The sequence below is a fragment of the Dendrobates tinctorius genome, unplaced genomic scaffold (genome assembly GCF_039654945.1).
Source record: "Dendrobates tinctorius isolate UK_male_01 unplaced genomic scaffold, ASM3965494v1 ptg000126l, whole genome shotgun sequence".
NCBI lineage: Eukaryota > Metazoa > Chordata > Amphibia > Anura > Dendrobatidae > Dendrobates > Dendrobates tinctorius.
The window spans coordinates 27,773,582-27,792,623 of NW_027361794.1; the positions used below are offsets into that span (position 1 = coordinate 27,773,582).

The 19,042-nt window shown below is 42.9% G+C and overlaps 1 protein-coding gene and 2 long non-coding RNA genes across 3 annotated transcripts; all 3 read right to left on the bottom strand.

Moving 5' to 3' along the window:
- Positions 1-1,412: 1,412 nt before the first annotated feature.
- LOC141047363 (uncharacterized) lies at positions 1,413-3,562 on the bottom strand. The gene is made up of 5 exons (XR_012219786.1): positions 3,489-3,562; positions 3,236-3,335; positions 2,799-2,875; positions 2,224-2,316; positions 1,413-1,998 (listed from the first exon to the last, which is right to left on the bottom strand). It is a non-coding gene; the product is annotated as an uncharacterized lncRNA (long non-coding RNA).
- Positions 3,563-4,482: 920 nt separating this feature from the next.
- LOC141047152 (microtubule-associated serine/threonine-protein kinase 3-like) lies at positions 4,483-9,241 on the bottom strand. Its single transcript, XM_073542110.1, has 13 exons — positions 9,235-9,241; positions 9,043-9,110; positions 8,710-8,795; positions 7,608-7,816; positions 7,073-7,211; positions 6,851-6,983; positions 6,494-6,659; positions 6,207-6,377; positions 5,858-5,971; positions 5,604-5,716; positions 5,419-5,510; positions 4,942-5,015; positions 4,483-4,502 (listed from the first exon to the last, which is right to left on the bottom strand). The coding sequence occupies exons 1-13, from the start codon at positions 9,239-9,241 to the stop codon at positions 4,483-4,485; spliced, it is 1,392 nt and encodes a 463-aa protein (XP_073398211.1).
- A 7,214-nt stretch (positions 9,242-16,455) lies between these two features.
- Positions 16,456-18,660, bottom strand: LOC141047364 (uncharacterized). Its single transcript, XR_012219787.1, has 3 exons — positions 18,158-18,660; positions 16,861-16,962; positions 16,456-16,602 (listed from the first exon to the last, which is right to left on the bottom strand). It is a non-coding gene; the product is annotated as an uncharacterized lncRNA (long non-coding RNA).
- Positions 18,661-19,042: the final 382 nt, after the last annotated feature.

Below are 19,042 nucleotides of genomic sequence, written 5' to 3' on the forward strand. Positions count from 1 at the left end.
TGGGACCAAAGTTCATTGGTCCGTACGAGATTATGGAGATAGTCAACCCTGTGGCATATAGGTTGCGTCTCCCCGCCTCCTTAAAAATATCTAATGTGTTCCATAAGTCTCTGTTGAAACCAGCAGGATCTGTCAAAGAGAACTATGAGACTGTTGTTCCTCCAGTGCTGGTGGAGGGTCAATTGGAGTATGAGGTCGGACATATTGTGGACTCTCGGCGGGTGCGCCGCTCTTTGCAGTACCTGGTCCACTGGAAGGGATATGGACCAGAAGAGCGCTCATGGGTCCCTGCTCGCTCGGTACATGCAGATCGCCTGGTTCAGGCGTTCCATGCCAAGTACCCGGGGAAGCCTGGGGGTCCAGAGGCCCCCCGTTGAGAGGGGGGTACTGTCATGATCCCAGTGCAGGTTTTTGAGCTGCACACCGGGGGGTTAATGTCTGGAGCTCTGTGCAGGTTTTGACCTGCACACTTGGGGTTAATGATTGTGGCCTCTTTCTGGTTCTGGGAGAGCTTCATAAACCCCTGGGTAGCTTCAATCCCTGCCAGTTATACTTTTGCCTTTGGCCGAGTGTACTGACCCCCGTGTGCCTGTTTGTTGCTATAGCTTGTTTATATGGTTCTGTCCCGATTCTGTTTCCCATTGTGAGTTTGCCTGTTGATTTTGTACTGCGTTATTATCTGTGTATGACTCATTGCCTGTGACTTGACTACTCTCTGCTCGCCCCTCTTGTACCTTGCAACTATCTGTGTATGACTCATTGCCTGTGACCTGACTACTCTCTGCTCGCCCCTATGGTACCTTGCAGCTATATCTGTGTGTGACTCATTGGCTACGTCCTGACTATTCTCACTGTCTATGCCCCTTGGTAACTTTGTCTCGCAGTTACTCTGCTAGGAATTGTCTTGCATCTCCTAGCTCTGTGGAGTTTAGGCCACGCCCCTAGCAGTCACGTGCTTCAGGTCCTGCGGGTGTGAAGTACACATCTACTCGGTTGCTGCCCGCTCCACAGGTATCTTTGAGCACTGTTCGCTTTACTCAGGACACGCGCACTGGCTCAGTGAGCAAGTTCAGTGCGGTGTCTCTGACAGAAAATTTTTGTGAAAAAAAAGTACTTTTTCATTTTTATGGATCAATTTGTGAAGCACCCGGGGGTTCAAAGTGCTCATATGCATCTAGATAAGTTCCTTGGGGGTCTAGTTTCCAAAATGGGGTCACTTGAGGGGGAGCTCCAATGTTTAGGTACACAGGGGCTATCCAAACGCGACATGGCAACCGCTAAATATTCCAGCATATTTTCCATTCAAAAAGTCAAATAGCGCTCCTTCCCTTCCGAGCCCTGCCGTGCACCCAAACAGTGGTTTATGACCACATATGAGGTATCGGTTTACTCAGGAGAAATTGCTCAACAAATTTTGCGAACCATTTTATCCTGTTGCCCATGTGAAAATGAAAAAATTGATGCTAAAAGAACATTTTTGTTGGAAAAATTAAAGTGTCCATTTTTCCTTCCACGTTGCTTTAGTTCCTGTGAAGCACCTGAAGGGTTAATAATCTTCTTGAATGTAGTTTAGAGCACCTTGAGGGGTGCAGTTTTTAGAATGGTGTCACTTTTGGGTATTTTCTGCCATAGAAACCCCTCAAAGGGAAATCAGAGGGACAGGTGGTCGCTAAAAAAAATGGTTTTGTAAATTTTGTTGTAAAGATGAGAAATCACTGTCAACTTTTCCATGGTTCCAATTTCACATGGTTGAGCGCACTTGGGATCTGCCCCCAAGGCCCTGCCCATGCCCAATGTTTGGTCCGTAGACCGCGGCTAGGAGTTAGTCCCGCTTTTGTGCCCAGCAGTGATGGTGGATCTGCTGGGCTTCAGGGCGCTGGATGCTTAGGTTTCCTGTCTTTCAGATGGTTCTAGGGCAACAGTGACAACAAGCAAATACTCGAGCAGCCCTGGATAATCCACGCCGGCAGGATGATAAGATCCGGCGGAAGATGGAACCTATGAGAAGAGAAGTGAATATAATGTAAGTGATGGGACGCCATCGGACATGATACTACTGTGCGGTCACTGTGGCCGGACGGCAGAGGAATATTATCACACAGAGGTCAGGGGTCATTGTCAGCCATCATACATGTGATAATCCCATTACTGACAGATGACATCTGCTCCACATGAGTGATTCTCACTAACATCACACAACATGGGGCTGATTCTCACACTTACCTCGTCTCTTTTTCCCCTTTTTTCCTTTTTCTGATTTTTCTTCTTTATTACTCAGATTTGTTGCAGATATTCTTTCTGTCTGAGCTGGAAAATCTGATCAGAAAGTAAAAAACAAAACCTCAGTAACGCCATATCCTAATGGGATCTGCTTTGTCTCCTGTATATAGTAGGATTGTTCTAGTCCTGTCTCCTATAGTCCTGATAATCTGGTATTATATCATAATAGGGCAGAATAAGTCCTATATAATGTACATAATCCCATCTGAGGGGCATTAGATGTGTCACTGATATAGAGCAGTAAGCGTCCTGTGTGCCGCCATGTGGTGTATCACTGATGAGCGATATTCTATTGTAGGAGACGATGTCTCCTTATGATGATGTAGGTTATTGGATCCCACAACGCATCTCACAGAATCCATGAAAAAGCTCCTGTCCAAAATTAGTGAAATAGAGATGCAGTATGGGCCCATGGGCAACATAAATAACAAAGGAGACCTATTACAGAAAAACCATGTGGAGATATTGGAGCCTTGAAGTCAACATTCACATTGTTTTTGCTGTAGACATGGACATACCTGATAGTGGGGACGAGGATGGTAAGATGGTAATAGCGTCGTCGTCTCCATCAGATACGGGGACAGATCCTTTCTGCCTGTTAGGAAGAAAAAAACTCATAAATCACAAGTAAACACATTATAAAAGGGGTTGTCTATAAGAACACCAACTATAAGGCCTAATGGGAGATATGACTGCCATAGAAGGGAAGGTCTTCTGCTCAACGCTACCTTCTACTAAGAATGTGTGGCATGTAATACTACATCTCTCCTACAGTGTCGGCAGCACGAAAAATGCTCAACCGGCGGCAGATATGGGCTGTTATCACCAATGGTTTCTGAAGCCAAATGCACAATGACCGCTAACCATGGGATGGTGGGTGCTGCATGTGATATTCTGGTATTTATGTCCTATATTTGGTGATGAGCTCCCAGTAATGACCCCATAATCTACTTACTTTTCTGAAACGTTTGTGTTGGATTTTGGTGCACACTCTGGAGGGGACTCGGGATCCTCCTCATCCTCTGAGTCCAGATGTTTCTTTATCTCAGAATGATCTACAAGACATAGGTAATGAAGTGTTATTAGAGGTTGTCAGTATAACGTAGTCACCATTTATACATGAAACATGGAAAACATAAAAACCATGTGGAGATATTTGAGCCTTGAAGTCAACATTCACATTGTTGGTGCTGTAGACATAGACATACCTGATAGTTGGGACAAGGATGGCAAGAGAAAAGCAGAATCGTCACTATCAAATATGAGGACAGATTCTTTCTGCCTGTATGGAAGAAGAAAAACAAGTAAATCACAAGTAAACGCATTATAAAAGGGGTTGTCTCACTATAAGAACACCGACTATAAGGCATAATAGGACATATGACTGCCATAGTGGGGAAGGTCTTCTGCTCAAAACTAACTTTTATAGAGCAGAGCAGAAAACAACTACCATGAATATCTGGCATATTATATGACATCTCTCCTACAATGTTGGGGGGCAGCACTAAAAATGCATAACCATCCACAATTATGGGCTGTTATCACCAGAAGTTACTAATGCCAAATGCACAATGACCGCTAACCAAGGGATGGTGGATGCTGCATGTGATATTATGGTATTTATGTCGTATATTTGGTGATGAGCTCCCAGTAATGACCCCATAATCTACTTACTTTTCTGAAACGTTTGTGCTGGATTTTGGTGCACACTCTGGAGGGGACTCGGGATCCTCCTCATCCTCTGAGTCCAGATGTTTCTTTATCTCAGAATGATCTACAAGACATAGGTAATGAAGTGTTATTAGAGGTTGTCAGTATAACGTAGTCACCATTTATACATGAAACATGGAAAACATAAAAACCATGTATGGATATTTGAGCCTTGAAGTCAACATTCACATTGTTGGTGCTGTAGACATGGACATACCTGATAGATGGGACAAGGATGGCAAGAGAAAAGCAGAATCATCACTATCAAATATGAGGACAGATTCTTTCTGCCTGTATGGAAGAAGAAAAACAAGTAAATCACAAGTAAACGCATTATAAAAGGGGTTGTCTCACTATAAGAACACCGACTATAAGGCCTAATAGGACATATGACTGCCATAGTGGGGAAGGTCTTCTGCTCAAAACTAACTTTTATGGAGCAGAGCAGAAAACAAGTACCAAGAATATCTGGCATATTATACGACATCTCTCCTACAGTGTTGGGGGCAGCACTAAAAATGCATAACCATCCACAATTATGGGCTGTTATCAGAAGAAGTTACTAAGACCAAATGCACAATGACCGCTAATCATGGGATGGTGGATGCTGCATGTGATATTATGGTATTTATATCCTATATTTGGTGATGAGCTCCCAGTAATGACCCCATAAGCTACGTACTTTTCTGAGACATTTGTGCTAGATTTTGGTGCACACTCTGGAGGGGACTCGGGATCCTCCTCATCCTCTGAGTCCAGATGTTTCTTCATCTCAGAATGATCTAGAAGACATAGGTAATGAAGTGTTATTAGAGGTTGTCAGTATAACATGGTCACCATTTATACATGAAACATGGAAAACTTAAGAGACCTATTACAGAAAAACCATGTGGAAATATTGGAGCCTTGAAGTCAACATTCCCATTGTAGGTGCTGTAGACATGGACATACCTGACAGTTGGAACAAGAATGGCAAGAAACAAATAGCGTTGTCGCTATCAGATAAGGGAACAGATTCTTTCTGCCTGTTTGGAAGAAGAAAAACATGTAAATCACAAGTAAACGCATTATAAAAGGGGTTGTCTCACTATAAGAACACCGACAATAAGGCCTAATAGGACATATGACTGCCATAGCGGGGAAGGTCTTCTGCTCAAAACTAACTTTTATCGAGTGGAGTGGAAAACAACTACCATGAATATCTGGCATATAATAATACATCTCTCCTTCAGAGTGGGCAGTTCTAAAAATGCATGACTGGCCTCGATCATAGGCTGTTATCACCAGCAATTACTAAGGCCAAAAGCACATTGACTGCTAACCATGGGATGGTGGATGTTGCATTTGATATTATGATATTTATGTCCCATATTTGGTGTGCACATAATCAGCCTAGAGATCCCAGTAATAGCCCCATAATCTACTCACATTTCTGAGATATTTGTGCTGGATTCTAGGGTACAATCTGGAGAAGACTTAGGATTCTCATTAATCTTCATTCTGTTAGCGGTGGTAAGGAGCTACATGCGGAAGCAATAAGATATGAAATAATTGTATGTCTACCTTCATAGGTCTTTTTATACATATTTTTGATTTATTAATCACATACTTACTTTAAAAAGCCTTTCAGAAGATGATGTAAAATTTTTAAAGTCAAGGCTCTCATTGTCCTCACTTGTGGCCTTCTCATCCTCTGAGACCAGATGTTTCTTCATATCCCAAAGGTCTGCAAGACATAGGTAATGAAGTGTTATTAGAGATTGTCAGTATAATAGAGTCACCATTTATTAATGGGAACCAATTGTCACAAAATAAGGAAGACGAGACAAACAGACACTTAGTCTAGATGATGGCTCCTTCTACTTACTGGTAAATAAGCTGGTGTCCACAAGCTGAGGAACGTACACTAGCTTTTGACTTAGAAGGGAATCAAAGTCTAAGTCAACAAGAAATGGATGACCCCTGATCTCAAAAGCTCCTCCTGGATAAAGGAAAACAAAAGTGATTTGGACATTGTCAGAGACAGCTTCATATCTGAACAGTTTATCTTAATTAGAACTAATTACACAACTGAGCAGACATGTAGGAAATAGAATGAAAATCTTAGTAGGGAGAACTATAAATGATGAAGCTGATAGAGAAGTAATGATCCTCATGGACATGAGTGATACGTCATCGGTGTAACAAGGGAATATTGATATTATTGTATCTGTTACCTGTCCCAAGTCTATCCACAGGATTTGCTCTGAGCAGCTGACTGATGAGGTCCTGCAGAAGGCTATCCACAGGATTTATACTGAGCAGCTGAGTGATGAGGTCCTGCAGCTGAGTGATGGGGTCCTGATCATCGGATAGAGTAGCTTGATAAGTATCCCAAATTATATCTCCTGTTATATAGAAAGTTACAGAAAATAAATCCTCTGTATTGGACTATAAGGTAAAGCAAAGGAAATAACTAAAGCCATGTAACCAGACAAAGCAATGATGGGATTATTCTACTTACCACCGACAATATTTTTATTCAGCCCAGTTTGGAAATCCCCATCAAATGGTGTATAGCCATGGACAAATTCATATAATATGATGCCCATTGACCACCAGTCAATAGGTCTTCCGTAGCCTTTCTTCAGGATGACCTCAGGGGCTGTGTACCACGGGGTGCCGCACACCTGGAAACCAACAGAAGATAGAGATGAGAATCGATGAAACGATTATTATGACAAGTTCTTGACATAATAACAGAATTAGAGAAGATAAAATATCAGTGGAAAAGCTGTCTAAAAATGAAGAATGTGGGGAAGAGAAAATAGAGTTATGAGATTTGTACAGAACAAGCTAAGTTCCTGTGTGTAATGCTGACCTCCTCATCCTGGAACTCTCTGGAGATGTCCTCTGCTGATTGCTTGTAGATGTTGGTGTGTGGTATCATGACACCAACTTTTGAAAGTCCAAAGTCGCTAATTTTAATATGTCCAGCAGATGTTATCAGGAAGCTGTGAAAGAGAAGATGATTTTAGCTTTATTGTCCGTGAGATGATAAGGGATAACTTCCCCCTTTGTTATACTACAGGTATGCACTTACTTCTCCGGCTTCAGGTCTCTGTGCACCACACCGTAACTATGCAGGTATTCCACACCAAGGACCGCTTCTGCAAAGTACAAGCGGGCCAACGGGACAGGGAAATGACCCATCATGTTTAGAAGGGTCCGACAGTCTCCACCTATAGAAGAAAGGAAATATGACCGGTGAGGGGTTTATACAGCAGAACACCATGATCTATAAAGAGAAGTGAGCAGAAACATTGGGGCAGGAGAAAATATATAAGCACAGAATGTACAGAATATTAGTCTGAGGTCATGATGAAATTGTTGTCCAAGTAACTAATGACATAAAGTGATGTCACATCTCGTCTACAGCTGGAGATATTGACGTGCTCAGTGCGGACCGACAGGGAGATCCCACACATCAATGACTTTCCGGGCACCATGGTAAGAGATAACCTATAGTAAATGCTCTGTGGGGATGTAACCGTCCATGGGGATAAGTCTTAATGATGTGAGAGGTGATAAGATGTCAGCAGACATGGGCTGAATATAACACAAGGTACGGGTCCTACCTCCTACATACTCCATGACCATACACAGGTCAGATCTCATAGGGAAAGAGCAGAGCATGGAGGCCACAAAGGGACAATCTGCGAATGTTAGGATGTCCCGCTCCAGAAAGGCCATGTCCACTCTAATAGGAGTTTTCAGGCTCCTCTTGGTCACTTTCTTCATGGCAAAGGTCTGTTGTGATTCTTTGTGGCGCACTAGGTAGACGGCCCTGAATAGAAGGAGAATCCATGGTTTATAATAAAGCCTTATTAACAGTCTATATACACAAGTCATTCCATGATCTTTTATACTAATGTTTAATACCAGCTAGAAATCCACATCTAGAACCCATGAAATAACACTCCATAGATGATGGGAGGTCTGCACCACGCCACGTCTGCCCTCACCAGGTCACATTGTAGATGAGAGAATCTACCGAAATTCATCTTGGGCAGATTCCCTGTAACCCACCAATAGATAGGATTCAGTAAAAATAAAAATTGGATAAAATTGAAAATGCTCCAATAGTCGTAAGAAGTTGGTTTTTGGCTTTCTCCACAGCCCGTGGCAGAATAAATGGAGGGGCAGGAAGAGGTTAAAATTTAATGAAACACATTAGACCCACTTGTCCTCGTCCCTGCCCATCCATCATTGCAGTGCTCCGTCCTCTGTGCCGGTCTTTGGCTGTTCTTCCTTCTGCTGCTGGGGCCGGTGATCGGACTCACATGGTTATGGTGGAGGGTGGGGGTGCAGATGTCATTACCGTCAGTATCGTGTCACCCCTCACGTGACCGTGTGCAACCAATTACTCTTATCAGCTCCATAATGGGGCCCCAAAAAACCTAAGATCGATGCGGAGGACAGGGAAACTGGTGTAGGCGGAAGCAGAAGAGCAGAGGAGGTCTAGGACCGGGGAGTGTCGTCTATTATATCATCCCTTTCCTTACAGACTGATTGGTTACAGAACAGTTCGCTCAGCTGTATATAACTGAGCTGAATGGTGACCTGGAGATGTGGACTCCAATCGTTTCCCTATGACAACACTGACTGGCAGAGCACAGAGGCCGAAGCATTGTCATAGGGAACCCTGAGAAATGGGGATTATGGGAACAGAAATCTCACCCAAAACCTCCTCTGCCGATCAGTTTAGATGTTTCATAGTCGCTCATACGCGGTTCTCCTGCCGGGATCAATGATTTCATCAAGTCCTAAAAAAGAATAAGAAATAATACTAAGATCTAGAAGCTGCAGGAAAACATCTCAGGATGAATCTGTCAGCAGCATAAACCTGGTGACAGATTCCATTTACTATAAATACTATTCTCTAACACCATAGAGTCATCTACGCTTAGAACAGAGCCGTCCCATGGTTATATGGGGATAATACTGGACGGGTCACTCACACCCCATGATCTGGTGATACACAGACACCCCCTATGGCTCTATAATACTTACACCGGCAGATTCTTGGATCTCCGGGATCCCACAGATTCCAATGTTGGGATTCGCCAGCGCTGATGGTACTAAAATAGTGATAAAGTGATGAAGAAATAAAATATATTAGTCGATATCAATCCTACATACATAATACCGCAACATAAGGGAGAAATAACAAGACGTCTGTAAACGGGAATAATACGGACGTACGGTGCATCCATAGATTAATGTAAGGTAAGTGGTGGCGGACCCCCAATCATCACATGAATGAGGACCCCCATCCTCGCTGCACACTCCTATATGTAACATGTGCTGACAGGTCCCATTACATGGAGTAGAGAGTGATCTGCCATTATTCCCTGCTGTGTAATATCTGTATATAATAGGGGAACATCCTACACCGTCATCCCACCACTCCTATATGTAACATGTGCTGACAGGTCCATTACATGGAGTAGAGAGTGATCTGCCATTATTCCCTGCTGTGTAATATCTGGATATAATAGGGGAACGTCCTACACCATCATCCCACCACTCCTATATGTAATATGTGCTGACAGGTTCCATTACATGGAGTAGAGAGTGATCTGCCATTATTCCCTGCTGTGTAATATCTGGATATAATAGGGGAACATCCTACACCGTCATCCCACCACTCCTATATGTAATATGTGCTGACAGGTCCATTACATGGAGTAGAGAGTGATCTGCCATTATTCCCTGCTGTGTAATATCTGGATATAATAGGGGAACATCCTACACTGTCATCCCACCACTCCTATATGTAACATGTGCTGACAGGTCCCATTACATGGAGTAGGGAGTGATCTGCCATTATTCCCTGCTGTGTAATATCTGGATATAATAGGGGAACATCCTACACCGTCATCCCACCACTCCTACATGTAACATGTGCTGACAGGTCCATTACATGGAGTAGAGAGTGATCTGCCATTATTCCCTGCTGTGTAATATCTGTATATAATAGGGGGAGCGTCCTACACCGTCATCCCACCACTCCTATATGTAATATGTGCTGACAGGTCCATTACATGGAGTAGAGAGTGATCTGCCATTATTCCCTGCTGTGTAATATCTGGATATAATAGGGGGAACGTCCTACACCGTCATCCCACCACTCCTATATGTAATATGTGCTGACAGGTCCATTACATGGAGTAGAGAGTGATCTGCCATTATTCCCTGTTGTGTAATATCTGTATATAATAGGGGAACATCCTACACCGTCATCCCACCACTCCTATATGTAATATGTGCTGACAGGTCCATTACATGGAGTAGTGAGTGATCTGCCATTATTCCCTGTTGTGTAATATCTGTATATAATAGGGGAACATCCTACACCGTCATCCCACCACTCCTATATGTAATATGTGCTGACAGGTCCATTACATGGAGTAGAGAGTGATCTGCCATTATTCCCTGCTGTGTAATATCTGGATATAATAGGGGAACGTCCTACACCGTCATCCCACCACTCCTATATGTAATATGTGCTGACAGGTCCATTACATGGAGTAGAGAGTGATCTGCCATTATTCCCTCCTGTGTAATATCTGGATATAATAGGGGAACATCCTAAACCGTCATCCCACCACTCCTATATGTAACATGTGCTGACAGGTCCATTACATGGAGTAGAGAGTGATCTGCCATTATTCCCTCCTGTGTAATATCTGGATATAATAGGGGAACGTCCTACACCGTCATCCCACCACTCCTATATGTAACGTGAGCTGACAGGTCCATTACATGGAGTAGGGAGTGATCTGCCATTATTCCCTGCTGTGTAATATCTGGATATAATAGGGGAACGTCCTACACCGTCATCCCACCACTCCTATATGTAACATGTGCTGACAGGTTCCATTACATGGAGTAGGGAGTGATCTGCCATTATTCCCTGCTGTGTAATATCTGGATATAATAGGGGAACGTCCTACACCGTCATCCCACCACTCCTATATGTAACGTGTGCTGACAGGTCCATTACATGGAGTAGGGAGTGATCTGCCATTATTCCCTGCTGTGTAATATCTGGATATAATAGGGGAACGTCCTACACCGTCATCCCACCACTCCTATATGTAACATGTGCTGACAGGTCCATTACATGGAGTAGAGAGTGATCTGCCATTATTCCCTGTTGTGTAATATCTGGATATAATAGGGGAACGTCCTACACCGTCATCCCACCACTCCTATATGTAACATGTGCTGACAGGTCCATTACATGGAGTAGAGAGTGATCTGCCATTATTCCCTGCTGTGTAATATCTGGATATAATAGGGGAACGTCCTACACCGTCATCCCACCACTCCTATATGTAACATGTGCTGACAGGTCCATTACATGGAGTAGAGAGTGATCTGTCATTATTCCCTGCTGTGTAATATCTGGATATAATAGGGGAACGTCCTACACCGTCATCCCACCACTCCTATATGTAACATGTGCTGACAGGTCCATTACATGGAGTAGAGAGTGATCTGCCATTATTCCCTGCTGTGTAATATCTGGATATAATAGGGGAACGTCCTACACCGTCATCCCACCACTCCTATATGTAACATGTGCTGACAGGTCCATTACATGGAGTAGGGAGTGATCTGCCATTATTCCCTGTTGTGTAATATCTGGATATAATAGGGGAACGTCCTACACCGTCATCCCACCACTCCTATATGTAACATGTGCTGACAGGTCCATTACATGGAGTAGAGAGTGATCTGCTATTATTCCCTACTGTGTAATATCTGTATATAATAGGGGAACGTCCTACACCGTCATCCCACCACTCCTATATGTAACATGTGCTGACAGGTCCCATTACATGGAGTAGAGAGTGATCTGCCATTATTCCCTGCTGTGTAATATCTGGATATAATAGGGGAACGTCCTACACGTCATCCCACCACTCCTATATGTAACATGTGCTGACAGGTCCCATTCCATGGAGTAGAGAGTGATCTGCCATTATTCCCTGCTGTGTAATATCTGGATATAATAGGGGGAACGTCCTACACCGTCATCCCACCACTCCTATATGTAATATGTGCTGACAGGTCCATTACATGGAGTAGAGAGTGATCTGCCATTATTCCCTGTTGTGTAATATCTGTATATAATAGGGGAACATCCTACACCGTCATCCCACCACTCCTATATGTAATATGTGCTGACAGGTCCATTACATGGAGTAGTGAGTGATCTGCCATTATTCCCTGTTGTGTAATATCTGAATATAATAGGGGAACAACCTACACCGTCATCCCACCACTCCTATATGTAATATGTGCTGACAGGTCCATTACATGGAGTAGAGAGTGATCTGCCATTATTCCCTGCTGTGTAATATCTGGATATAATAGGGGAACGTCCTACACCGTCATCCCACCACTCCTATATGTAATATGTGCTGACAGGTCCATTACATGGAGTAGAGAGTGATCTGCCATTATTCCCTCCTGTGTAATATCTGGATATAATAGGGGAACATCCTAAACCGTCATCCCACCACTCCTATATGTAACATGTGCTGACAGGTCCATTACATGGAGTAGAGAGTGATCTGCCATTATTCCCTCCTGTGTAATATCTGGATATAATAGGGGAACGTCCTACACCGTCATCCCACCACTCCTATATGTAACGTGTGCTGACAGGTCCATTACATGGAGTAGGGAGTGATCTGCCATTATTCCCTGCTGTGTAATATCTGGATATAATAGGGGAACGTCCTACACCGTCATCCCACCACTCCTATATGTAACATGTGCTGACAGGTTCCATTACATGGAGTAGGGAGTGATCTGCCATTATTCCCTGCTGTGTAATATCTGGATATAATAGGGGAACGTCCTACACCGTCATCCCACCACTCCTATATGTAACGTGTGCTGACAGGTCCATTACATGGAGTAGGGAGTGATCTGCCATTATTCCCTGCTGTGTAATATCTGGATATAATAGGGGAACGTCCTACACCGTCATCCCACCACTCCTATATGTAACATGTGCTGACAGGTCCATTACATGGAGTAGAGACTGATCTGCCATTATTCCCTGTTGTGTAATATCTGGATATAATAGGGGAACGTCCTACACCGTCATCCCACCACTCCTATATGTAACATGTGCTGACAGGTCCATTACATGGAGTAGAGAGTGATCTGCCATTATTCCCTGCTGTGTAATATCTGGATATAATAGGGGAACGTCCTACACCGTCATCCCACCACTCCTATATGTAACATGTGCTGACAGGTCCATTACATGGAGTAGAGAGTGATCTGTCATTATTCCCTGCTGTGTAATATCTGGATATAATAGGGGAACGTCCTACACCGTCATCCCACCACTCCTATATGTAACATGTGCTGACAGGTCCATTACATGGAGTAGAGAGTGATCTGCCATTATTCCCTGCTGTGTAATATCTGGATATAATAGGGGAACGTCCTACACCGTCATCCCACCACTCCTATATGTAACATGTGCTGACAGGTCCATTACATGGAGTAGGGAGTGATCTGCCATTATTCCCTGTTGTGTAATATCTGGATATAATAGGGGAACGTCCTACACCGTCATCCCACCACTCCTATATGTAACATGTGCTGACAGGTCCATTACATGGAGTAGAGAGTGATCTGCTATTATTCCCTGCTGTGTAATATCTGTATATAATAGGGGAACGTCCTACACCGTCATCCCACCACTCCTATATGTAACATGTGCTGACAGGTCCCATTACATGGAGTAGAGAGTGATCTGCCATTATTCCCTGCTGTGTAATATCTGGATATAATAGGGGAACGTCCTACACCGTCATCCCACCACTCCTATATGTAACATGTGCTGACAGGTCCCATTCCATGGAGTAGAGAGTGATCTGCCATTATTCCCTGCTGTGTAATATCTGGATATAATAGGGGAACGTCCTACACCGTCATCCCACCACTCCTATATGTAACATGTGCTGACAGGTCCCATTACATGGAGTAGAGAGTGATCTGCCATTATTCCCTGCTGTGTAATATCTGGATATAATAGGGGAACGTCCTACACCGTCATCCCACCACTCCTATATGTAACATGTGCTGACAGGTCCCATTCCATGGAGTAGAGAGTGATCTGCCATTATTCCCTGCTGTGTAATATCTGGATATAATAGGGGAACGTCCTACACCGTCATCCCACCACTCCTATATGTAATATGTGCTGACAGGTCCCATTACATGGAGTAGAGAGTGATCTGCCATTATTCCCTGCTGTGTAATATCTGGATATAATAGGGGAACGTCCTACACCGTCATCCCACCACTCCTATATGTAACATGTGCTGACAGGTCCGATTACATGGAGTAGAGAGTGATCTACCATTATTCCCTGCTGTGTAATATCTGTATATACAGTCATATGTAAAAGTTTGGGCACCCCTATTAATGTTAACCTTTTTTCTTTATAACAATTTTGGTTTTTGCAACAGCTATTTCAGTTTCATACATCTAATAACTGATGGACTCAGTTATATTTCTGGATTCAAATGAGGTTTATTGTAGTAACAGAAAATGTGCAATCTGCATTTAAACAAAATTTGACCGGTGCAAAAGTATGGGCACCCTTATCATCTTCTTGATTTGAACACTCTTAACTATTTTTTACTGACTTTCTGAAGCACTAAATTGGTTTTGTAACCTCATTGAGCTTTGAACTTCATAGCCAAGTGTATCAAATCATGAGAAAAGGTATTTAAGGTGGCCACTTGCAAGTAGTTCTCCTATTTGATTCTCCTATGAAGAGTGGCATCATGGGCTCCTCAAAACAACTCTCAAATGATCTGAAAACAAAGATTATTCAACATAGCTTTACAGGGGAAGGATACAAAAAGTTGTCTCAGAGATTTAACCTGTCAGTTTCCACTGTGAGGAACATAGTAAGGAAATGGAAGAAAACAGGTACAGTTCTTGTTAAGCCCAGAAGTGGCAGGCCAAGAAAAATATCAGAAAGGCAGAGAAGAAGAATGGTGAGAACAGTCAAGGACAATCCACAGACCACCTCCAAAGACCTGCAGCATCATCTTGCTGCAGATGGGTCACTGTGCATCGGTCAACAATACAGCGCACTTTGCACAAGGAGAAGCTGTATGGGAGAGTGATGCGAAAGAAGCCGTTTCTGCAAGCACGCCACAAACCGAGTCGCCTGAGGTATGCAAAAGCACATTTGGACAAGCCAGTTACATTTTGGAAGAAGGTCCTGTCGACTGATGAAACAAAGATTGAGTTGTTTGGTCATACAAAAAGGCGCTATGCATGGAGGCTAAAAAACACAGCATTCCAAGAAAAACACTTGCTACCCACAGTAAAATTTGGTGGAGGTTCCATCATGCTTTAGGGCTGTATGGCCAATGCCGGCACCGGGAATCTTGCTAAAGTTGAGGGTTGCATGGATTCAACTCAGTATCAGCAGATTCTTGACAATAATGTGCAAGAATCAGTGACGAAGCTGAAGTTACGCAGGGGATGGATATTTCAGCAAGACAATGATCCAAAACGCCGCTCTAAATCTTCTCAGGCATTCATGCAGAGGAACAATTACAATGTTCTGGAATGGCCATCCCAGTCCCCAGACCTGAATATCATTGAACATCTGTGGGATGATTTGAAGCGGGCTGTCCATGCTCAGCGACCATCAAACTTAACTGAACAGGAACTGTTTTGTAAACAGGAATGGTCACAAATACCTTCATCCAGGATCAAGGAACTCATTAATAGCTACAGGAAGCGACTAGAGGCTGTTATTTTTGCAAAAGGAGGATCTACGAAATATTAATGTCACTTTTATGTTTAGGTGCCCATACTTTTGCACCGGTCAAATTTTGCTTAAATGCAGATTGCACCTTTTCTGTTAGTACAATAAACCTCATTTGAATCCAGAAATATAACTGAGTCCATCAGTTATTAGATATATGAAACTGAAATAGCTGTTGCAAAAAACAAAATTGTTATAAAGAAAAAAGGTTAACATTAATAGGGGTGCCCAAACTTTAACATATGACTGTAATAGGGGAACATCCTACACCGTCATCCCACCACTCCTATATGTAACATGTGCTGACAGGTCCCATTCCATGGAGTAGAGAGTGATCTGCCATTATTCCCCACTGTGTAATATCTGTATATAATAGGGGAACGTCCTACACCGTCATCCCACCACTCCTATATGTAACATGTGCTGACAGGTCCCATTACATGGAGTAGAGAGTGATCTACCATTATTCCCTGCTGTGTAATATCTGTATATAATAGGGGAACGTCCTACACCGTCATCCCACCACTCCTATATGTAACATGTGCTGACAGATCCCATTCCATGGAGTAGAGAGTGATCTGCCATTATTCCCTGCTGTGTAATATCTGGAGATTCCTTGTAGGAGGTTATGTGATCGGTTCACCTGTGATCAGATCGCTGCTCAGCTCCGGCTGACTCCTATTAGAGTCAGGGGTTTCCGGGGTCACAGTCGCCCCATATTCGTCGTCGCCTTCTGGTGTTTCCTGATAGATATAATACAGTTAATTAATATGTGGAAGATTTCACTAAATCACCAAATACATGAATCAGGAAGGAGTAAACCAACATTTACTGATGCACCAACTGTAACTCTACAAATCACGCGCCATCATGAGAACTTTTCTTAGAAACGTCTCTCACTTATGTGGATTATGTGACACCAGATCTTCTGATATCTGATTGGTGATCTGGAGAAGATCAGAAAACAAGGACGTGTGATAGAGAAGATGATGGCTCCTTACCGGGCGTTCCGGCGAGCAGGCCGGACCTTCTAATACATGCAGGACTTCTTCGGCCAGTTCCTTAACAAAAGCCAAATCTCCATATTGAGATCTATTTTCAGCCTATAAAGAAGAAAAGACACAAAAAGAAAAATTCAGAGATAAGAAAGGAAACAATGGAGGCGGCCATTGTATGTGTCCTCTGCTCCTCTCTGCAGATACAACGACTCCATATCTAGGGACTCGTTGTGTTTTATATGGAAGGAAAGAAGCTTCTCTCCCACCATTATTATCTATGACTATGGAGAAGATTTGTGCCGAGTGTCCGCCACTTACCTGCTGTAGTAATGTTCTGATGTTGTGACGTAAATCCGTCAGATACTCTGATGTTAGTTTATCTTCATTGTTTTTGGTCAGGCAGTCATTGACTAGCTCCACCACCAGCCGGTGAGTGAAGCAGAGGACGCCATCGGGTGGTAGAAGCTCAGTGTTAGGGAGATTGTTGGTAAGAGTCTCCAACAGAGCATCTACCTGAAAATCGCTCAGACATAATCCAGACACAGTGAAAAATTGCAAACGCTCTCAGTCACTATAGAACCATAAATGGCACCGGTGACCCTGTGAACATTCTATAAGTAGGGACTGAGCTGTGATGTCACAATGGCCAAGAATCACCAGTGATGTCATAATGGGCTAGCATCACCAGTGATGTCATAATGGGCTAGCATCACCAGTGATATCATAATGGGCTAGCATCACCAGTGATGTCATAATGGGCTAGCATCACCAGTGATGTCACAATGGGCTAGCATCACCAGTGATGTCATAATGGGCTAGCATCGCCAGTGATGTCACAATGGGCTAGCATCACTCTGTCACTCTGATGGTCCGTATGGCATGTGACTGTTTTCTGGCTCTGTCTGGTTTTTTCCCGTGCTGAATACAAGTATTTGCTGTGCTTTTACATGCATTTTTTAATTCACTTGAATAAGTAAAATTTGCTGCAAAACTCCTGAAACACTTGACAAACCACTGATTTAAAAAAACGCTGAGATTTCAGAATCCTTGTTTTCTAGGTCAGTACTATAAAATGAGTCTACATATTAGTCCATAAGAAATTGACCAGGTCACACTCCGTACATTAGATTCCTAAACAAGGGCCCCGATCATGGAAAAAAGGAGAGTCTCTATACAGGAGCCTCTCACATCATTAGAAGATCATCAAAAGGGAATTGATTTCAGTTCTTCAATACAAAAAGTGAGAGTCACCTATTCTATAGAGTCATTACACACAGACATCTCCATCTGTGATACTCACACTGACAGACTCATGGATCTCCGGGGGCTACGATTTTCCATTATCAGGATTTGCCAGCACATTTGTTCCTAAAATCTGAATAAAAAAATCTGAATAAATATAATATATTAGATTGTACCAATCCTAAATATGTAATGCAATGATATCATTAGGAAATGACAAATCTCCATGTTACACTGGGCAACACATTTTTTCCAAAGTTTTGCTTCCTTGAAAATGTGACGTGATTATAATAAACCCATTAGAGCCCAGCAGAAATATAATTTCAGATCGTCTGCATCACTTTACTGAACTTGAAAGGATTCAAAGGCGGGCTACTAAAATGATAAATGGGGTTGGTTCACTACAATACCCAGAAAGGTTATCAAAATTAGGTCTATTTACTCTAGAAAAGAGAAGACTTAGGGGAGACCTAATATATATGTGCAAGTATATCAGAGGGCAATACAGAGATCTCTCCAATGAACTGTTTGTACCAAGGACTGTGACAAGAACAAGGGGGCATTCTCTTCATTTGGAGGAAAGACAATTTCTGCACCAGCATAGAAGAGGGTTCTTCACGGTAAGAGCAGTGAGGCTCTGGAATTCTCTTCCTGAGGAAGTGGTGATGGCCAACTCACTGAATGAATTTAAGAAAGGAATGGAGGCTTTTCTTGTGAGTAACAGTATAGAAGGTTACGAATAACAGAATATTATAGGTAGATGGTTGACCCAGCTTAGGGGAAGGAATTTTTTTCCCTATGGAGAAAATTGGCTTCTACTCTGTGGGTTTTTTGCCTTCCCCTGGATCAACAATGCAGAACAGCTGCACTAAAAATAGGCTGAACTAGATGGACATAAGGTCTTCCTTCAGCCTTCAAAACTATGTTACTATGTTACTTAGAA

Excerpts from the sequence above, each read along its gene's own strand:
- LOC141047152 (XM_073542110.1), bottom strand. Across the intron at positions 7,817-8,709 it reads ATCGGCAGAGGAGGTTTTGG|GGCCGTCTACCTAGTGCGCC; the intron begins GTGAGATTTCTG and ends CCTTCTATTCAG. Across the intron at positions 5,717-5,857 it reads GGACACCAGCTTATTTACCA|ACCTTTGGGATATGAAGAAA; the intron begins GTAAGTAGAAGG and ends TATGTCTTGCAG.